General features: G+C 44.8%; 1 protein-coding gene across 9 annotated transcripts in view; it reads left to right on the top strand.

Annotated features, from left to right (window-relative positions):
- Window positions 1-17,845, top strand: part of LOC108924920 (forkhead box protein J3-like) — an 88,346-nt gene that overhangs the window by 45,172 nt on the left and 25,329 nt on the right. For all 9 annotated transcript variants that reach the window (XM_018736569.2, XM_018736570.2, XM_018736567.2 and 6 more), the window contains one exon: window positions 13,924-13,998. In XM_018736569.2, coding sequence (XP_018592085.1) covers window positions 13,924-13,998 — 75 coding nt within the window. The remainder of the gene's footprint in view (window positions 1-13,923; window positions 13,999-17,845) is intronic.

Consider the following 17,845-nt stretch of genomic DNA (forward strand, 5'->3'; position numbering starts at 1 on the left):
CACTCTCACAGGAAATTGACTCGAAGGGGGAAAGCGTGCTGGTTCTTCAGCTTTTTCCAGGGCGCCTAAAAGGTTAATTAAATTTTCCCCGTCTCTCTAGCCCCCCTCCTCAGCCGCTTGCCAGCCCTCCAATTTGGGCCCTTTGGTTAAGTTGTTTTGAAGACTGTTTTCGCTCTACTTGTGGAAGCAGTTTTCCAGGGCAACTTTCAGTTTGTTGTTAACCCTTTCGGTTTACACGCGGTCCTCCTGTGCTTCTGTGCAATTCCCGACGGTTGAGCATATCACGCATTTTTGTTTCTGGGAGGCAGGTAGCGTCATTTTTAGAACCGTCGCCTACCACGTAAAGGACACCGGTTTAAGTTCTGCTCCTGCTATAGTACCTTTGATCAAGGTACTTAACCTGAACTGCTACAGTAAAATTTACCCTGCTTCACAATTAGGTGGCTTAGTGTACAAACCTACCACTTTGACGGACGGCGGCAGCTAAATGAATAATGAAATTATCTTTATGAACTGTGTCTGTTCTTCAGCGTTTATTTCCGACTTGAATCGTTTTTCGAGATTCAAGTAAGACGAGCCATTTTTCCCCAGTTCTGTTTGGGTTACTTTGCTGTCAGTAGGAGTACAGGTTTGCAAGTGTGATCTTTGACTTCATTTATTCATCTAGCTGATGCTTTTCTCCAGTGTTAAGCTACATACAATTATTAGATCAATTCATACAGCTGGGTAATTTTTACTGGAGCAGTTTACGGTAAGTACCTTGCTCAAGGGTACTATAGCCAGAGGTGGGAGAATCAAACCTGCAACTTTTGGATCCAAAGGCAGCAACTCTAACCTCTACACTACCAGCTTTCCCATGTGGCAGGTTCACAAGAACATCAGGCAGTTACGTTACTATTGCCTGCTTTACTTCGCTGAGGGCTGCTCTTGCCCATTTGACCCCCTGGTACTGATCTTAAGAGCTGCCAAACATTTCACTTGTTGACCTTTGACCTGTGGCTACCCAAAAAACATCCCATTATTTTCTGCCAGCGCAGGTAATTGAGAGATGTATTTTGTCTCGGTTAATTCGTTCAAAGCAATTTCCCCCCCCTCCACCCTCCCATAGTTTATTAAAGGATTGTTGACTCATTTATGTGACTTCATTGTGAACTGTGTTTAGATGTTGGGTTCTGGACCTTACGGTCCACTGGTGGTCTGCATTGTCCCTCAGCTTCCTACTGTTCGCTTTGTGTCTTTATCCGGACAGTTAGTTACACTGTCTGACTGGTTTACGGTGGGTGAATTAACCAGCGAAAAAGCTGTACTCTGGCTGGAAGTACAGAAATGATGACTGAGATTGATCCAGGGGAGAGCTGGTAATATAGGGGTTAAAGCTGCTGCCTTTTGACCCGAAGGTTGCAGGTTCGAATCTCATCACTGGCTGTAGTACCCTTGAGCAAGGCTACGCATCCAAAATTGCTCCAGTAAAAATTACCCAGCTCTAGGAGTGGATAAATAACTGTAAGTAGCTTAACATTCTAAGTGGTTTTGGAGAAAAGTCAGTTAAATGAATAAATGTAAATGGTGCCTTTATTTATCGAATGGTTCCGTGTGCCAGTAATTCTAACAGAAACCCAAAGTCCTGTAAACGATGGATGTCTGAGTAACTTGCCCCAGCATGTTTTTCTTTTTTCTTATTTCAGCTTGTTTTATTTTTCTATAGCCCCCTGCTCAATGGGGGGCCAATCAGAGACATTTGTTTGAGGTGCTGTCAATGAGGTAGTCTTTTTTTTTTTTTTTTAGAAAAACCTCAATCACAACAATTTTGAGTTTATAAAATAGCAGAAGCTAACAAGTGTATGGTAAATTGACAGTGCACACAATTGCGCGTGAAAACGTTCAATCCTTGGCAAGAGGCAGACAAACAACAGACGAAAGGGTGAACTGATAGAGTACGCAAACGAATATTCTTTGGTAAAATCACTGTTGGCATCCAATGCCCGTCTATCGCCCATGGATTTTTGTTACTATTTTGATATATTTGTGTAAGAAAGTTAATTGCATGTTGATGGAAATATTTTTCGGAAATAAAATGCTTCTTTTAATTCGGCGACACCGTGATTTTTCTTTTATCCACTGTGTTTGTTCATTACTTTCTGCTGTTGCCTATAGCTTCCTGCCTCGGAGAGAAATAATGGAGAGTATCACTCCACTGGACTGCCATTTCTTCATGGCCATTTCAGAACCAGAAAAAATGTTTTCATTTACCGCGGTAAAATAAATCATGACCGTCCACTGCAAATCAAAGCAGTAACCTTTAATTTGAAGGTGTGTGTGTGTTGTGGCAGGTAATGACTGGACTGCATGGCTAAAATTCTTACTTTGTCTGTAGTGTAAGAGCCTTCGTAAACTGGGGAAAAAGCTGCACCTGTCACCGGGTGAAGTTCTTATAATAGTTTTATTCATTTATTTACTTACTTACTTTCTTAGCTCACTTACTTTTAGCTTGCAGTCCTGTCCATCAACATTAGTGAGAAATGTGACCACCCAGGTTCCCATGTTCAGTGACACCCTCTCGGAACTGTGGGATACCAGCAGTACCCGCTCTGCCACTGTGCTGCCCTTAAAAAAAAAAAAAAAAAAAAAAAAAAAAAAAAAAAAACCATGAAGTTTACTTATCTTAAACTTAACTGGTGCTGTCATACTCCTCAGACATCCAAGAGTTTGGGACTCTACTTTGATTTTTTTTACAGGAGATGTCATCCCGTCCTTGATGGAGACCCCGGTCTGATTACAGTGCAGAGGGACACGTCCTGTTGCTCGAATCAGTTACGTCTAAGTATCTCCCGGTGTATTGAGACCTGCTGTGTAGCCTCATCCCAGCTTCTGTGAGAGGATGGACATCGAGGTCTTTGGGTTTTTCCTCCTCTACGGTCGCTCCGGGCGAGGGTTCGAAATGCCGTAGGCGTAAAGCGGAATTTGAGCGTAAAGGTCACACCCTTTGGGTCGTCACCGTTCTCTGCCATGTCAGTCGAGCTCCTTCAGTTGTACCTCGAGTGAGCATGTGTGTTCGACCCGCAGCTCATTATTTCACGAAGCAAACGGTGATTACGAGATAAAAGTTGGCGTCTCGCTGGTACAGACTGAGCAACTCTTACTACAAAATGGTACAAATTCAGGGCAGTGTAAAATCAAATGCTTGCGAGACCGGTACTTTACTCTGGGAATACTGCGCTAGATTACATCATAAACGTATCGTTTTCTGCGGTCTGAAATGCCATTCTGATGAATGTTGAAAGGGTTTTATGTGAAATGCAGGCCGTACCCAGCCAAGCAGCAGCAGGTTTCCATCAGCGTTGCGCTGCTTGCTGGGGTTCGGCCTTTGCTGGCGAGCCGTGTCCTCGATTCAGTGGGGTTTCGTTGGCGTGTCTTGGAGTTGTTTTTTTTTTTTTTTTTAAAAAATGGAAAAAGATCAGGCTGGCGTGCGTTTATTCCCAGCTAACAATGAATGAACGTGACCCGTTTCTATGGCAACCCGATGAGTTCCCTAGCCAACGCCACGAAAATGTTGCCAACTCCATAGAAACGTCACTTTGAGTTGCATATTTGCCGTCTGTCAAACTTAACTCGGTAATTTCACCATAAAGCTTATTTCTAAAATAATAAACAGCCAGATCTGGACCCGAGAAAGAGCGAAATTGTTTGTCGGCAGGGAGCCCGGAACTTTACGATTCAGTATCGTGCCCCTTGTCTCCGTCACCACAACGGCCACGGTCGACCGCATAATTACGCAGTTAGGAATGACAGAGCAAATCTGTGTAACCCATTTAAGCAATATGTAGAGAACTTCTTGTCTGGGCAGCGTGCCATTCCTCTTTTCCCCTGCTGTCCTTGAACGTTACAGAGACGACCCAGATTTTGTGACGTTTGGGGAATGTTTCTGCAGGGTGGGGTTTAAGGAACCCAGAATTCGTGGGTCATGGGGTTCTCGCTGGCCCGTGGTACTCTGGACAACGAGAGCCTCCCTCACACCTCGGTGCATTGACTCACTTGTGTGATATTATTTAAATTTTGGCACTAAATTCATCAGACAGCAGGTGGTGCAGGGGTTAGACCTGTCGCTTTGCAGTCGAAGGAGCTGGGTTCAGATCCCCACTCCTGTGGGAGCTTTGGTCAAGGTACTTGACCTTGAATCGATACAGTGAAAATGACCCTGCGGTAAAACTGAGTAAATCTTTGTAAGTAGCTTACGGCATACACCTACCGCTGTAAGTTGCCATGGACAAAGCTGCTGGTTAGGTTTAAAAAAAAAAAAAAAATTTTTTTTTTTTTTTTCTTTTTTTCTTTTTTTTTTATAAATTCTAGCAGGAAGTAGCTGTGATGTGAGCCCAGATACTGGCTGTGTAGAAGAGTGTTGAAGGGTCCTGAGATCCTGTGTGTGTGTGTGTGAGAGAGAGATGGTCCCGCATTGAGAACCCAGGATTGACTGTGTGGTGTGTCTCAAGGTGGGCTTCATGCCACGCATGTAATAAGCGCAGAAGAAGAGGTCTCATCCCTTCGCTCCGCAGATCATTCCTTCTTCACACCGCTAAGTGGATTATATTGTCCCTGGGGGAGGGGGGGTGTAACCCTGTCACAGCATGCGGGGGTGGGGGCAGTGGCGAGGGTGACTTCAGCTCCCAGCATGCCGTGTTTACAGCACACTGGGACACAAGCGTGTTTGTCGGGACTGAGTGGTGACCAGTACCATAGTATTACAGTAATAGTGTGCTGCGCTGTAACGCAACAGTTGCGTTCCCATGGATCATCCTGTTACGGCAAGTTGCATAGTAACGATACGTTTCAAAGGGAAAAATGGAGCCGGGGCAGCGCACAGAGTGCAGTAATGATCAGCGACTGAAACTCAACGTCATACCCGAAGTTAAGTGAGAAGATATTGCAGAACTTGGTAATAATTGGTAAAGCCTATGAAAATATTGAAGAACATGTTTTTTGGGGCTTTTGTTTCTTTCAAAGCTCTTTTTTAACATTTACATTTATTTATCAGACACTTTTGTCCGAAGCAACTTCCAGTGAACTCTATGTAGTGTTATCAGCCCACACACCTTATTCACCACGGTGACATACACTGTTTACACTGGGTCACTCATCCATATATCAGTGGAACACACACACACTCTCTCTGTCACTCACACACTATGGGGGAACCTGAAGAGCATGTCTTTGGAGTGTGGGAGGAAACCAGAGCACCCGGAGGAAACCCGCACAGACACGAGGCAAACGTGCGAACTCCACACAGACTGAGCGGGGATCAAACTCATGTCTTCTCGCACCACCCAGGAGCTGTTAGACAGCAGCGCTACTCACTGTGTCACAACACCCAACTTGTTCCCGCATTAGAGCCGCTCTCGCTCTTAGAGGTTCGCTCGGAAACTGCAGCGATTGTTTTTCGCTCGTCACGTCGAGCTACCATGTTTTTACAGTAATACTTTTGATCAGAATTAAATATTAAATACAACAAAAACGTTTGACACAAGTTTCGGTTTTCAGAAATCAGTCACGTTACTCCCAAATGGCAAAAGTTTGCATTATGTAAATTGCGTTCCTCTTCTTACTGATTGCGGGGGGGGAGCATGGTGGCGAAGCGGATTTGGCCTGTGCTGCTCTCTTGTGGGGCTGGGGTTCGAGTCCCGCTTGAGGTGCCTTGCGATGGACTGGTGTACTGTCCTGGGTGTGTCCCCTCTCCCTCCAGCCCTACGCCCTGTGTTGCCTGGTTAGGCTCTGGCTGGCCGTAACCCTGCTTGGGACAACCGGTTTCAGACTGTGTGTGTGTGTGTGTGTGTGTGTGTGTGTGTACGTATTTAGTCACTGCATTACAACCAAACTGGGTGATTAAAACACATGTTACAGTAGGGCTGCAAGCTACACGTTGACCTGTCATTTTCACATTAATATTATATTATAACTGTATTTATCTCTGTGGGTTCTGCGGTTCAGTGGATGCTGCCCAACCTTTTTGGGAAATGCCCAGTCATTATTGGCAATGGGTTCGAGGGAGGTAGATAAGTGACGTGTTGACTCTTAAATTTTTCAATTGAGACATTTAAAAATGTGTTTATTGCGGTAGGGGTAGTGAATGTTTTTAAGTGCCTCTGTCATGATTCAGTAGAATTTGGAGGAGTTATGATGTATATTTTTAATTTACTAATGTTATTGTGGGCCGCATGTTTTACACCCCTGTATACGACATATTTTGTGTCCGATAAGCAAGACGAAATCTCTTAAAGGTCATTATTTGACATTATTTAAATTCACACTTTTCTCCAATATAACAACCTATAATGTAAGGATTGTACATTAAGCTACTTACACCGATCTACCTGTTTATACAAGTGTTTTTTTTTTTTTTTCTGTTCAGGGTAAGTACCTTAATCGAGGGCACTGTAGAAGTGGAGGGATTCGAACTCTCAGTGGGAAGGGTGGCACAGCGAGTAGCGCTGCTGTCTCACAGTGCCTGCCTGGTGTGAGAGGATGTGGGGGTTCTATCCCTGCTCAGTCTGTGTGGAGTTTACATGTTCTCTAGGTGCTCTGGTTTCCTCCCACAGTCCAAGGACATGCTGGTCAGGTTCACCCATAGTGTGTGAGTGACAGAGTGTGTTCCACTGATGTATGGATGAGTGACTCAGTGTAAGTAGTGTATCTAGCAGTGTAAGTTACTGTGGTGAATGAGGTGTGTGGACTTATAACACTACATAGAGTTCATCGGAAATTGCTTTGGAGAAAGGTGTCTGCTTAATGAATTAATGTAAGGTAACAGTCAATGCTCCTACTGCCCCCAGTTGCCCAAAAGACAAACCAATATATTGTTCCTTTTCAAAGAACGTAGGGCTGGTTACGCCACAGGAGGGGGAGGAGGCTGGGAATTCGGCTGCTGCACGTCACAAATCTCCCCCCCCCCCCCCCCGCAGCGCTTCGTACCGCTTCGCCCTAAACGATTACCGCAGCAAATAGTTACAGACTTAAAATCCCAGTTAAAAACCAAGAAGAATCACGCAGTAATTTGATATGTTGCTAAAAATGTGTGTAATTCCCGGAGCCCCGGGTAAGATTAGCGCTTGAGGAAAGTGCCGGCCGTTACTCATCGAGACCTTTCTCTCGGCGCGTCGCGCGCATTCCTTCGGACCGGCAGCGCTACAGCAGGTTCTCTTACTGTTATCGTTCAGCTCTAAACCAAGGGCCACGTTAGGAACATCTCTGGCAGTACACATATGCGCACGCTCACACACGATCTCACTCACTCACTCACTCACTCACTCACTGCCACTCTTCAACTTAGAGCGCACTTCTGCTTCAAAGGGCCTAAGTTGCAACTATACCACATCACATAAACCACAAGAACATATAAACAATTAACGCACCTATATGTTTTTCACCGATTTCATGCATTAATAAGTTAAAATACGTTTGTAGCATCATTACAGCTTGTAATATGCAAGGCCTTACATAAGGATATGTAGCTTATACATATAATTTAAATATAGTAATTCCTCGCCCTACGCTGTTAATTGGTTCCAAAGGGCACGACTTAAGTCAAAAAAAACGACGGAAAACGAAATAACCCTGAGAAAACCGTTTTAGACCTCCTATAAACCCCTAATAAGCATTCCCCTTAAGTGTATACACTTCAATTAATGCTAAAGTAAAGAAAAAACTTGAAATTATCGGCGCTGAACGGCAGGTAAGTAAGACGATATTTTTATTTTCTAGCTTTTAATTTATTTTATTGATTACAAGATATTTTATATATATTAACGTTTATTTTTTATTTGGTTTTACACTTTTTTGTTTTTAAGTGATTTTTAAATTTTTAACAATTCGACTTAAGACGAATTGTATTTTTCCACATATATTTAACAAAAAAAACGACAGTCAAAATCGACGCAACACGAAACAACGTAGGGCGAGGTATTATTGTAGAGCATACATTATGTTTTCATGCTGCGCTGCAGTTTTCACTTTTATTTCTATATTTGGTTCCTATATATTTATTTTTTTTCCCCCTTCTTAAATATTCTTATCTACAGGCAGCCCCCGGGAAGCGAACGTCCGACTTACATACAACCCGTAGTTACGAACCACCCCCCGTAAAGCCTACTATAGAAAAAATTCAAGTTACATACAGTGATTCGTAATAACAAACGGCACTACTTTCCGACGCGCATCAAAACATCGCACATCTACAGCGGTTCGTCGGCTCACGGACCCGAGGTAGGACAGGCTTCGTTCTTTTCAGTCGGACCGCGTTGCTGTTAACATTTTGTACGATATACTCAAACAAACATTTTGACAAACTGACGTTAGATGCCCACCATACCTAGCTGTTCCGACTTACGTCAAAATCCGATTTAAGGACAGACCGAGGACACGGAGCTCCTTCGTAATCCGAGGAATGCCTGTATGTAAGAGAGTACTGTGGCTACCGGATGCCCGAACGGCGACTGCGACCCGAATAATAAAAACACATTGAGTTTTGGCAGCACGTCCGGCATCTGTTATCGTACAGGAGATGGAACGGTCATCCTCGGATGTTATGACCAAATGTGGGGACTTAATATAACGAGGCTGATGGGATGGCCGCCCGAAGTCCAGGTTGTCATAATGCACGTGGTACGCCAGGGACCCCCTGTGCGTTTGCGTTGATCTGACACCTTTGTCCATGGTGACTTACTGTTTATTATAGACTGCTTGCAGTCGTTTGACCATTTATACGACGCAGTATTTTTACCGTTCCAACCTCGAAGTACCTTGGTAGCCTGTCATAGGGTTCTACTGCAGTTGTGTTCAAATCCCGATGCGTTGATTCCAAGGCGATGGCTCTAAATGCTGTCGCCTTACTTGTCTCTCCGCTTCCCAGAAAGCTTCGAGGTGCAGCAGTCTTGACTGAACCAACTTCGTTGCTCTGAGGTGAAGGTTGTAGCCTTGAGATGACAGTTGAGGGATTGTTTTGTTTTTGTCACGGGGTAGGGCTGTCTTGCTGCGTCCCGTGAGGGCCACGGGGTCTGCGCCTCCCCTCGTCTCGCACCCGAAGGAGTTCGGTGACGCAGCCTTTTCCGTCGTGCGTTTTCGCCCCTTAAATTTCCAGTCCAGCAGCTCATCCTTGCCTCCAAATGCCTGGCGACCTTATTTTATCCACAGCAGCGGCACTTTGTTTACTCTTCAAATGAAAACGCCGTTGGAAGACTCCGACCCCGATTTAATAAGGCAGATTTCGAAATTGATCTGGTTTTTGCCTTCTGCCTGTAATATAGACAGTTTTATTTTTTAAAGTATTGCTTTTTTTTTTAATTAACATTAGGGGGCGTAGTGGTTCGGGCATCCCCTTTTGATGAGGACAGAGTTTTAAATCCACTTTCTCACCGCAGACCCCTCGATCGAGGTACTTAACCGCGAACTGACACGGTAAAAATCGCCCTGCTGTACAAATGGATAAATCAGTGTAAGTGGCTTAGCGTACAAACGCAGCAGTGTAGGTCGCTGTGGAGAAAGGAGTTGGATTAATGAATAAATAAATAGAATAAGAAAGCTGCAAAATGTGATGGATGAGGGACTCTTCAGTGATAAACTCGACGAGTCCACTTGAGTCCAAAGCCTTGCGAGATCTGTTCTCTCCGATGTGCGTGTGTGTGTGTTCGATAGCTACCTGTACACCCCGCTGCACTGAAGATAGATGTGTGAACATCTCTTGCAATTTGTCTGTCCTTTAATTTAATGCTTCTCATGCATCACTGCTGCATTTCAGTAGCTCTCTCTACGTTAATACTGCAGGTCCGCAAATGCATTTCCAGTGTTTTACTTGCATGCTTTTACCACGGTGTTGGATTTGCTTTTACCACGCAGTGAGGTGAAAAGCCTACCGTGCCGGGCATAGACTGTCCGGATTTGTGTTCTGATTTTTTTTTTAAAATTAATTAATTTTCTTTTACTGGGAGGTTCCGCCATCATTAACCTGATTACATGTTGCCCCCTAATGAGGCGGTGGAATGTACTGTAAGAGGCGTGACACGCAGCGCAAGCATTACGTTTCGTAATAAGGTTAGATCCCCCTCCGGCGCCTGGAACTCGCCGACGTGAGGCTGCGGCCGTCGCGGCGCATCGCTCCAGGTGACTTCTGTCGTTCTATAAAAACCCACAGCGCATTTTTCCTCCATCCTGCCTCCCCCCGTTGCGTCTCTCCTTTGGTTAACCCGTGCGGCTCCAGCGCGTTCGGCAGGGAGGAAAAACCGCGGGGAAGCGAGCGGCCCGATGGCCTTCGCCACACAGCAACCGATTCGAGATGGTTTCTACTTTATCATTTATTCATTTGTCTGACGCTTTTCTCCAAGGCTGCTTGCAACATTCGGGTTGAGCTCTAAGCTCCTTACGATTATTTATTCATTTATAGGGTAATTTTGGCTGTGTCAGTTGTGGGTAATGCCTCGATCAGAGGTGTTACAGCAGGGGTGGGGATTCGAACCTGGGTCTTTTGAATGCAAGGCAGCAGGTGTACATTTATTTATTTATTCAGCTCACACGTTTCTCCAAATTAGTTTTTACTGCATTAATTCGGGGTAAGCACCTTGGTCAAGGGTACTGCACCAGGAGGTGGGATTTGAATGGGCGTCTTTTGATTGCAACGCAGCAGCTCTAACCACTGCTCCCCCTGCCGTTTCACTTGATTTACTCAGTGCTGTCAAGGATCGATTTGTGGCTTTATGCTTAGAACCCCACTAGTTCCTTCAGGGGTCCGACTGTTGTACCCTGCAGTGGGTGTATTCGCTTTGGTTAAAAAGTGCCAGTTCTATTGCGCAAACGAAATGCAATGATAAAATAAAACATAAGATTTGAAATGATAAGGTGACAGTGGCATGGTGTCATGGAGCAGGTAGAGCAGCGCCTGGTCTGAATCCCATGTAGTCTCTGTGGAGTTTGCATGTTCTCCCTCTATGGGTTCATGTTGGTTTCGTCAGGGTGCTCCTGTTTCCTCCCACAGTCCAAAGCCGTGCATTTCAAGGGAGCTGGTGACTGTTGTCTGTAGTGTGTGTGTGTGTGTGTGTGTGTGTGTGTGTGTGTGTGTGTAAGAGAGTGCGAGAGATTGCCCTGTGATGGACTAGCACCGCATGCAGGGTGTACCCTGCCTCACACCCAGTGTTTCTGGGATAGACTCCCGACCACCAGGGCCCTGCATTTGACAAGCGACTATTAATGACACGTGGATGGAAATAAATAAATGCAATGGCAGTAAATTTAATTAAACTATAAATAACATTGCAGTTCTGTGTGGCTGTGTGGTCTGTGTTTGCTTCATTTCTAGATATTGTTTCCCCACCCAGGCAGCACACGCGAGGAGGGCCTGCTGGATTTATTCCATTTCATCACTCCTTCATGCCTTATTCATGTCCTCCGGTTTTACGTCTTCATTATTATTAGGCCATTATCGGTTTTGCTCCTCCTTCCCCGCTGCGGCCGCGCCAAAAAAAGGAGGCGTGTTACACCCCCCACCCCCACCCTCACCCCCCCCCAAGACACCCGCAGTCTCCCGTTGCCCAGTGAAATTAATTACCGCCTTCCGATGGATGAGTGAGCGCAGGCGTCGGGCGAGGGGGTGCTTGGGGTCCAGCCTCCCAGGGAGGGGATTTGTGGTGATGGTGGAAAAAGGGGGGTGGGGGGTTCTACATGATTTCTGTGCCTCTGCTACTGTCTGTCAGGCATGTTCTCCACTGCACTCCCGTTGGTCCTTGTACGCCTCTTACTGCTGAAATCATTTGGTATATCCTGATTTCAGCTTAATAACTGCTTTAATAAGAGGGAATTTGTGTGAATTGATTTTATTTCTTTATTTAAAGGTGCCTCACAGCGCCTGGGCTTGTGATTTCGGACTTACATTTACATTTATTTATTTAGCAGATGTTTTTCTCTCCAGCGACTTCCAGCGAACTCTATGTAGTGTTATCAGCCCACACACCTTATTTACTGTGGTGACTTACACTGCGGGGGGTGCGGTAGCGCGGTGGGTTGAACCGGGTCCTGCTTTCCAGTGGGTCTGGGGTTTGAGTCCCGCCTGGGGTGCCTTGCGGTGGACTGGCATCCTGTCCTGGGTGTGTCCCCCCTCCAGCCTTATGCCCTGTGTTGCCAGGTTAGGCTCTGGCTCCCTGCGACCCCATATGGGACAAGCGGTTCAGACTGTGTGTATGTGTGTGTGTGTGTGTGTGTGTGTGTGAGAGAGACATACACTGTTTACACTCGGTCACTCATCCATACATCAGTGGAACACTCTCCCTCTGTCACTCACACACTACGGGGGAACCTGAACAGCATGTCTTTTGACTGTGGGAGGAAACCAGAGCACCCGGAGGAAACCCACGCAGAGATGGGGAGAACATGCAAACTCCACACAGACTGAGCGGGGAACGAACCCATGTCCTCTCACACCACCCAAGTGCTGCGAGACAGCAGTGCTACTCAACTTTCACTTGAATCCATCTCGGTGTGCATGGAGTTTGCATGCTCTCCCCATGTTCATGTGCGTTTCTTTTCCATAGTCAAAAGTCATATTGCTGGTGGACTGGTGATGATAAATTGCCCGCATTTGCGTGTGTGTCTTTGTGTATGCCCGTTAATGGACCGGAGTGTCATCTAGGGCGCACCCCCTCTCGCATCCTGTGTCCAGGATAGGCTCTGGACCACCGCAGCCCTTCACCAGATGAACAATTACTGGTAACGGGTGGATGGACAGAGTAAACGCAGTGATTAGACTGCAGTCAGTCACACAGCTCAAGTGCTACGCTCTACATTAGAGCGGGAGAGTCGTCTCCCAAGATGTGAGCTTTTAGATCATAAGACCATATCTGTAATCACCGTGGTACCAGCTGTACGGTGCATTAACTACACTGCGGCCAGTGCAACAGTGTTATCTGTAATGTATATTAACACAGTTTGTGTTTATTCATTTTTGTTATTCCTTTGTCCAAAGTCACTTAATACATTAGGATTGTACAATAAGCTACTCATTATTTCCACATTTATGCAGCAGCGTAATATTCACTGTACCAGTTCAAGGTAAGGATCTCAGTCGGGCTCTATGGCAGAAGCAGGGATTTGAACCCGGGACCTTCCATCCACCACTCCACCTGTTACCCCCTGCAGAGCAGGGAACTCGGTAGGCGCAGCTGTGCGCTGAATTCGCTCTCGTCTTTAAACAGGTTGGTTTAATCCACCCTCCTTGTGTGTAAACTATGTATCGCAAATAGGTATTCATAAGAGGGAATGATTTCCGTCCAGCCGATGAATGTGTTTGTCGGAGCATGCGTCTATTCACAGCTCTCCTTTGTGGGCTTCTCTGCTGTCGTGTGTGTGCGTGTGTGTGTGTGTGAGACGCAACCTTAGGCCGGTTTCTCGTTCCTCCCGGCTTAAAGGGCCTTTTCAGCGCTGCCAGCTGTCGCTGTAAAGCGGCGTGTCGGCGGCAAGGGAACCTTTGTGCCAGCCTACCTCTTCCGAAGACAAGCGACTGCCACGTTCGCGTTATTCTCATTAATGCCGCTGCAAACGGCATTAAGGCAGCAGCGCGGGATTTAATGCAGCGCCGGTATTGAAAAGTTTGAGATTTACCTCTATATGTTGGTCTATCTATAAACCTTAGTCGTAAATAAGAAAAAAAAAAAATATATATTCAGAGCAATCGTTCCATTCAGATGCTGTGTGTGCGCTTTGGTGTGGTTTTGCATGTTAATTTCTCAGGTTTATATATTTTTCTTTTTAATAGCTCAGTGCGGCGTTTTTATTTCTGGGAACTACAGCAAAGCTGAGTGACCCAGCGAAAGGCCATGTCTTGTTTTTCTCAGCTCTCTCTCTCTCTCTCTCTCTCTCTCTCTCTCTCTCTCTCTCTCTCTCTCTCCTTCCACACAGAACTCGATTCGGCACAATCTGTCGCTGAACAAGTGTTTCCTCAAAGTGCCTCGCTCTAAAGACGACCCCGGGAAGGTGAGTCGACTCTTTACTTCGCCCTCACGCATCATTTGAAGCCCCGCTATAAGAGGAGAGTAACAGAGGAGAGTATGTTCGCTCTGTCGCCCCCGCATCGGAATATTGACAGCAGTCCCCGGATGAACGAAATTGATCCGTTCCTGACAACGGCGCGGATCCCAACGTTTCAGATGACAAAAAGCGTATTTCCCATTAAAATGAAAAAATAAATAATTTTTACGGTTTTCCCCAAATGTCACTATAAAACACTGCGAAACACCTAAATAACTTTCAGTTCTTGATTTGACCATGTAAAACACTTCAAAAACCAGTGACCTATTTATATAACGCAACAAAATTTTCAAAGATTTTAGTTATGTGATTTTTTTTTTTTTTTTTTTTTTTTTGTTGTTGATTATGATTACTTAAAGTTTACTGATTACAAAAATACCACCAGTTCTTCTATAGTGTCACTTTTACTGTGGTACTTTACAACCATTGGAAAATTCTAGAAGGCAGTGGAACATTCTAGAAAGCATCAGAACCTAAAAGATAATGGAATATTCGGTGCTTGGAACCCAGTGGCAAAATTCGTCAAAATTTGCACTCAATTTCAAGAATGTTAAATATTTTTCTGAACGCTGACGTATAGTACGAACTGACACCAAAATTATGCTTAATCTAGAAAAACGGAATGGAAAACGCAAAAAAAAATCGACGTAATAGAAATTTTGTTACCCATCATTGCGTTTGCTAACTTAATGTATGTTTCCAGGCAGTACGTTTCAGAAACTGATTGATTGTTTTCCTTATATCCAGCAGTGTAATAAATACTATAGTAATATTGATGTTGCGGTTGCAGATGACGTAGTGGTTAGAGCCATCGCTTTGCATCGTAAGGATCTGGATTTGAGTCCCTCTTGATGTAGTAAGTCATCTTGAAGAGAAGCATCAGCTGAGTAAAGGTTTATAATTCATAATATCACATTTTTTTGGCTGATGTCAGATCAGTGTGTCCTGATGCAAAATGAGTGAAACATGACTAGGCCAATGTGCCTTGTATTACCCTATTTAAACATGTGCCCTCTCCCCCCACACTACCCCACCCCCCCATCTTATCAAAAAAATGTGCAGATCTATTTTTGTGTAACTTTCCCTTTTATGATTTTAATATCCCTGTTAAGGGAAAAGTCTTTGTCCATGAAAAAATCTGTTTTTTTCTGCTGCATTATGGTTAGAGCTAGGATACGATTCAAAGGACAGTTGTAGCAATATAATAAAACGTTTGATACTGTACTAATGAAGCATTGGTAAGGACATCATATACAAACCTTTTACTGGCTGATAATTATGATTTTTAGCTTAGAATTTGCTTGTACAATAGGCTAGGTAGTGTAAATACCTTGTAATGTTTTTTTTTTTTTGTAACGTGAGACACCTATATAAATTACCTTTAAGAAAACAGCAATTACAGACGAAACAATATTGAACAATAAATTAATACATTAAAAAAATCCCTTGTGAAAACGGTGAATGACTTAGTTTAACGGAAATTAATAGTTAGCAACATCTAAAAAAAAAAAAAAAAAAAAATGTGGTTACAATTGTGTATAAAAGAAGCAGTATTTCAGATATTTAAAAAGTCCCCATTTACAAAGAATTAGGGGGGCTGTAAAAAAAGTACTGCAGTCTGTGGATATCAGTCAACACCGATCACACATTCGATAATGATGCTTGTGTAGAGACACGGAACACAGAATTGCCTTAATATAAAATCAGGCTCGTATCTTAGACGCCGCATCACTAAAAGTACACGTCCTTATCCGCCTTTAAAAGTCATTAGTGAAGTTGGGCACTCAGTGCATCCATGCATGTTGAATAAATACCTTTATTATGGATACAACGGCTCTGCAGCAATGCTTCGACACTTTTATTTTTAAGCACCTTGTTACGGTGTGCTTATGGGGGTATTGTAAATGTAAAGTAATGCGGCGTAAAGTTATTGTTTTCTGTCACGGAAGCCGGGTAAAACAGAGAGGAGCTGTAACCATTAGCGGGTTAACGGGAGACAGGGGCGCGTTAAAGGGATTTGTAATCGTACCCGAGAAGTGTGTACGAGGCCTGCGTGTTGTGAGAGGTCTCATGTTGGAGATGATGGATGTAGGCGCCGGCGCCCGCGAGCGGGAGACCCTGGCGAGGAGGGGGAGGAACGCATTTCCCATTGGCACAGGGTAGGCCTCGCGCACCGTTTGTGCCTGGGATGTGTGTGTGTGTGTGTGTGTGTGTGTGTGTGTGTGTGTGTGTGTGTGTGTGCGTGTGTTTTAAACTTACCGATCACACATACATAAACCAAACGATAGGTGTAACGTGCAGGTTGAATACTGATGCCGAGTTTTTGCCGGAAATTCTCAGATATTGACGCTGAAGGGAAGCGCTGTGTAGCGGTTGGCGGGGGGGGGGGGGACCTCGTTCGCCGCCAGGATTTGGTTTGAGACGCGTGGCCGGCACGCGCCCATCCAGAATGCTCCGCTTCTCAATCGATGCTTTCCCTTCCCCAGGAGAAACCTTCAAAGAATTGCTCTCCAGCCTGAAAAGTCAAGTTTAAGATTATTATTATTATTTAATTTTCTCCCAGCACTAATGATTTAATGTATGCTGGTGGATTGCCAGGCTGCTTTCGCACCCTCTCGCAGGCGTGCTCGGTGATCCTCCGACCCACTCTCCCGGAGCTGTTAAAAACGTTGTAAATACGTTATTGTAGCACGAGCCTTTGCCCGTTTCTACGAGAAAGCTGTAATGTGCGGCGCATCCCCCCAGGGCTGAGGTGGCGCATCGGGCACATGGGTGGGGCAGACGGCAGTCAACGCGTCCCTGATCCTCTCCCGCCACGTTCGGCCTCTTCATACCCATCCTTCATCTTATTTCGCAGCGCCTTGGCCTAATCTGAGAGCAGTCGAGCAGTACGGCCCTTTCATCCTTATCTCGCTCTGATTGGAATAAATAAATAAACAAGCCTGAAAACAACCATTGCATCAAACCACGGCTTCTAGTGATTAATCTTTTTTTTTTTTTTTTTTTTTTTTTTTAATAAAAAGAACGGCTTCATAACTTTTTCATATGGCTCATGGGGTTTCACTTTAGGTCAAAGACTTCCTGGTTAGTTATAAGACTTGGCAAATTAGTTTTTTGCCACCAGCTGACTGTTTTTAAGTATTCCTCGAGATGGATCTAGATGGGGTTTCTCTTGTCTCGGTTGGGGTCGAGCAACCGGCTGCCCTCGGTGTGAGCATTTAAATGTTCTTCGGCTCAAGTTTTTTTTCCCTCTCGCTTCTCCAATTTTCATCTCAAGTTACTTTCACTGCCGTGTTAGACTTAAACGTCCACAACAGTCACAATATTACAGTAATCAGATCTTCGCTTCCGATCAGCTTCTAATATTCATGCTTTTAAATGTCATGTCCTGCTTTTCTTTTCTCTTTTTGTCACGTGAGCTACGTACACATGTAGTAAAGACACAAGCACCATTAGCTAGCTACCGCATCGCTTCTCGGGCCGCTAGCGCAACGTTCGTGCCCGACGATGGACTGAATAGCTGTTGTGGGGGCGATAGGGAAAGGAATTCAGATGCATGAGACGATGTGCTTTGCGCTCGAATGTGCCCATTATTTGTGTTCTATTGGAGCAGGGTTAGCAGCTACGTTCATCGTCGCCTGACTGCGCTCGTGTTTTTAGCGCAAAAACATTGCCATGCCTGAACTTTTAAAAAGAAAAAAAAAAAAAAAGAACATTTCAAAAAATTTTATTTCATGAAGGCTTTCGAAGTCTGTATTGGTTTGCCCCCCCCCCCCCCCCCCCCCCCCAAAGT

Source organism: Scleropages formosus, chromosome 2, assembly GCF_900964775.1.
Source record: "Scleropages formosus chromosome 2, fSclFor1.1, whole genome shotgun sequence".
Taxonomy (NCBI): Eukaryota; Metazoa; Chordata; class Actinopteri; order Osteoglossiformes; family Osteoglossidae; genus Scleropages; species Scleropages formosus.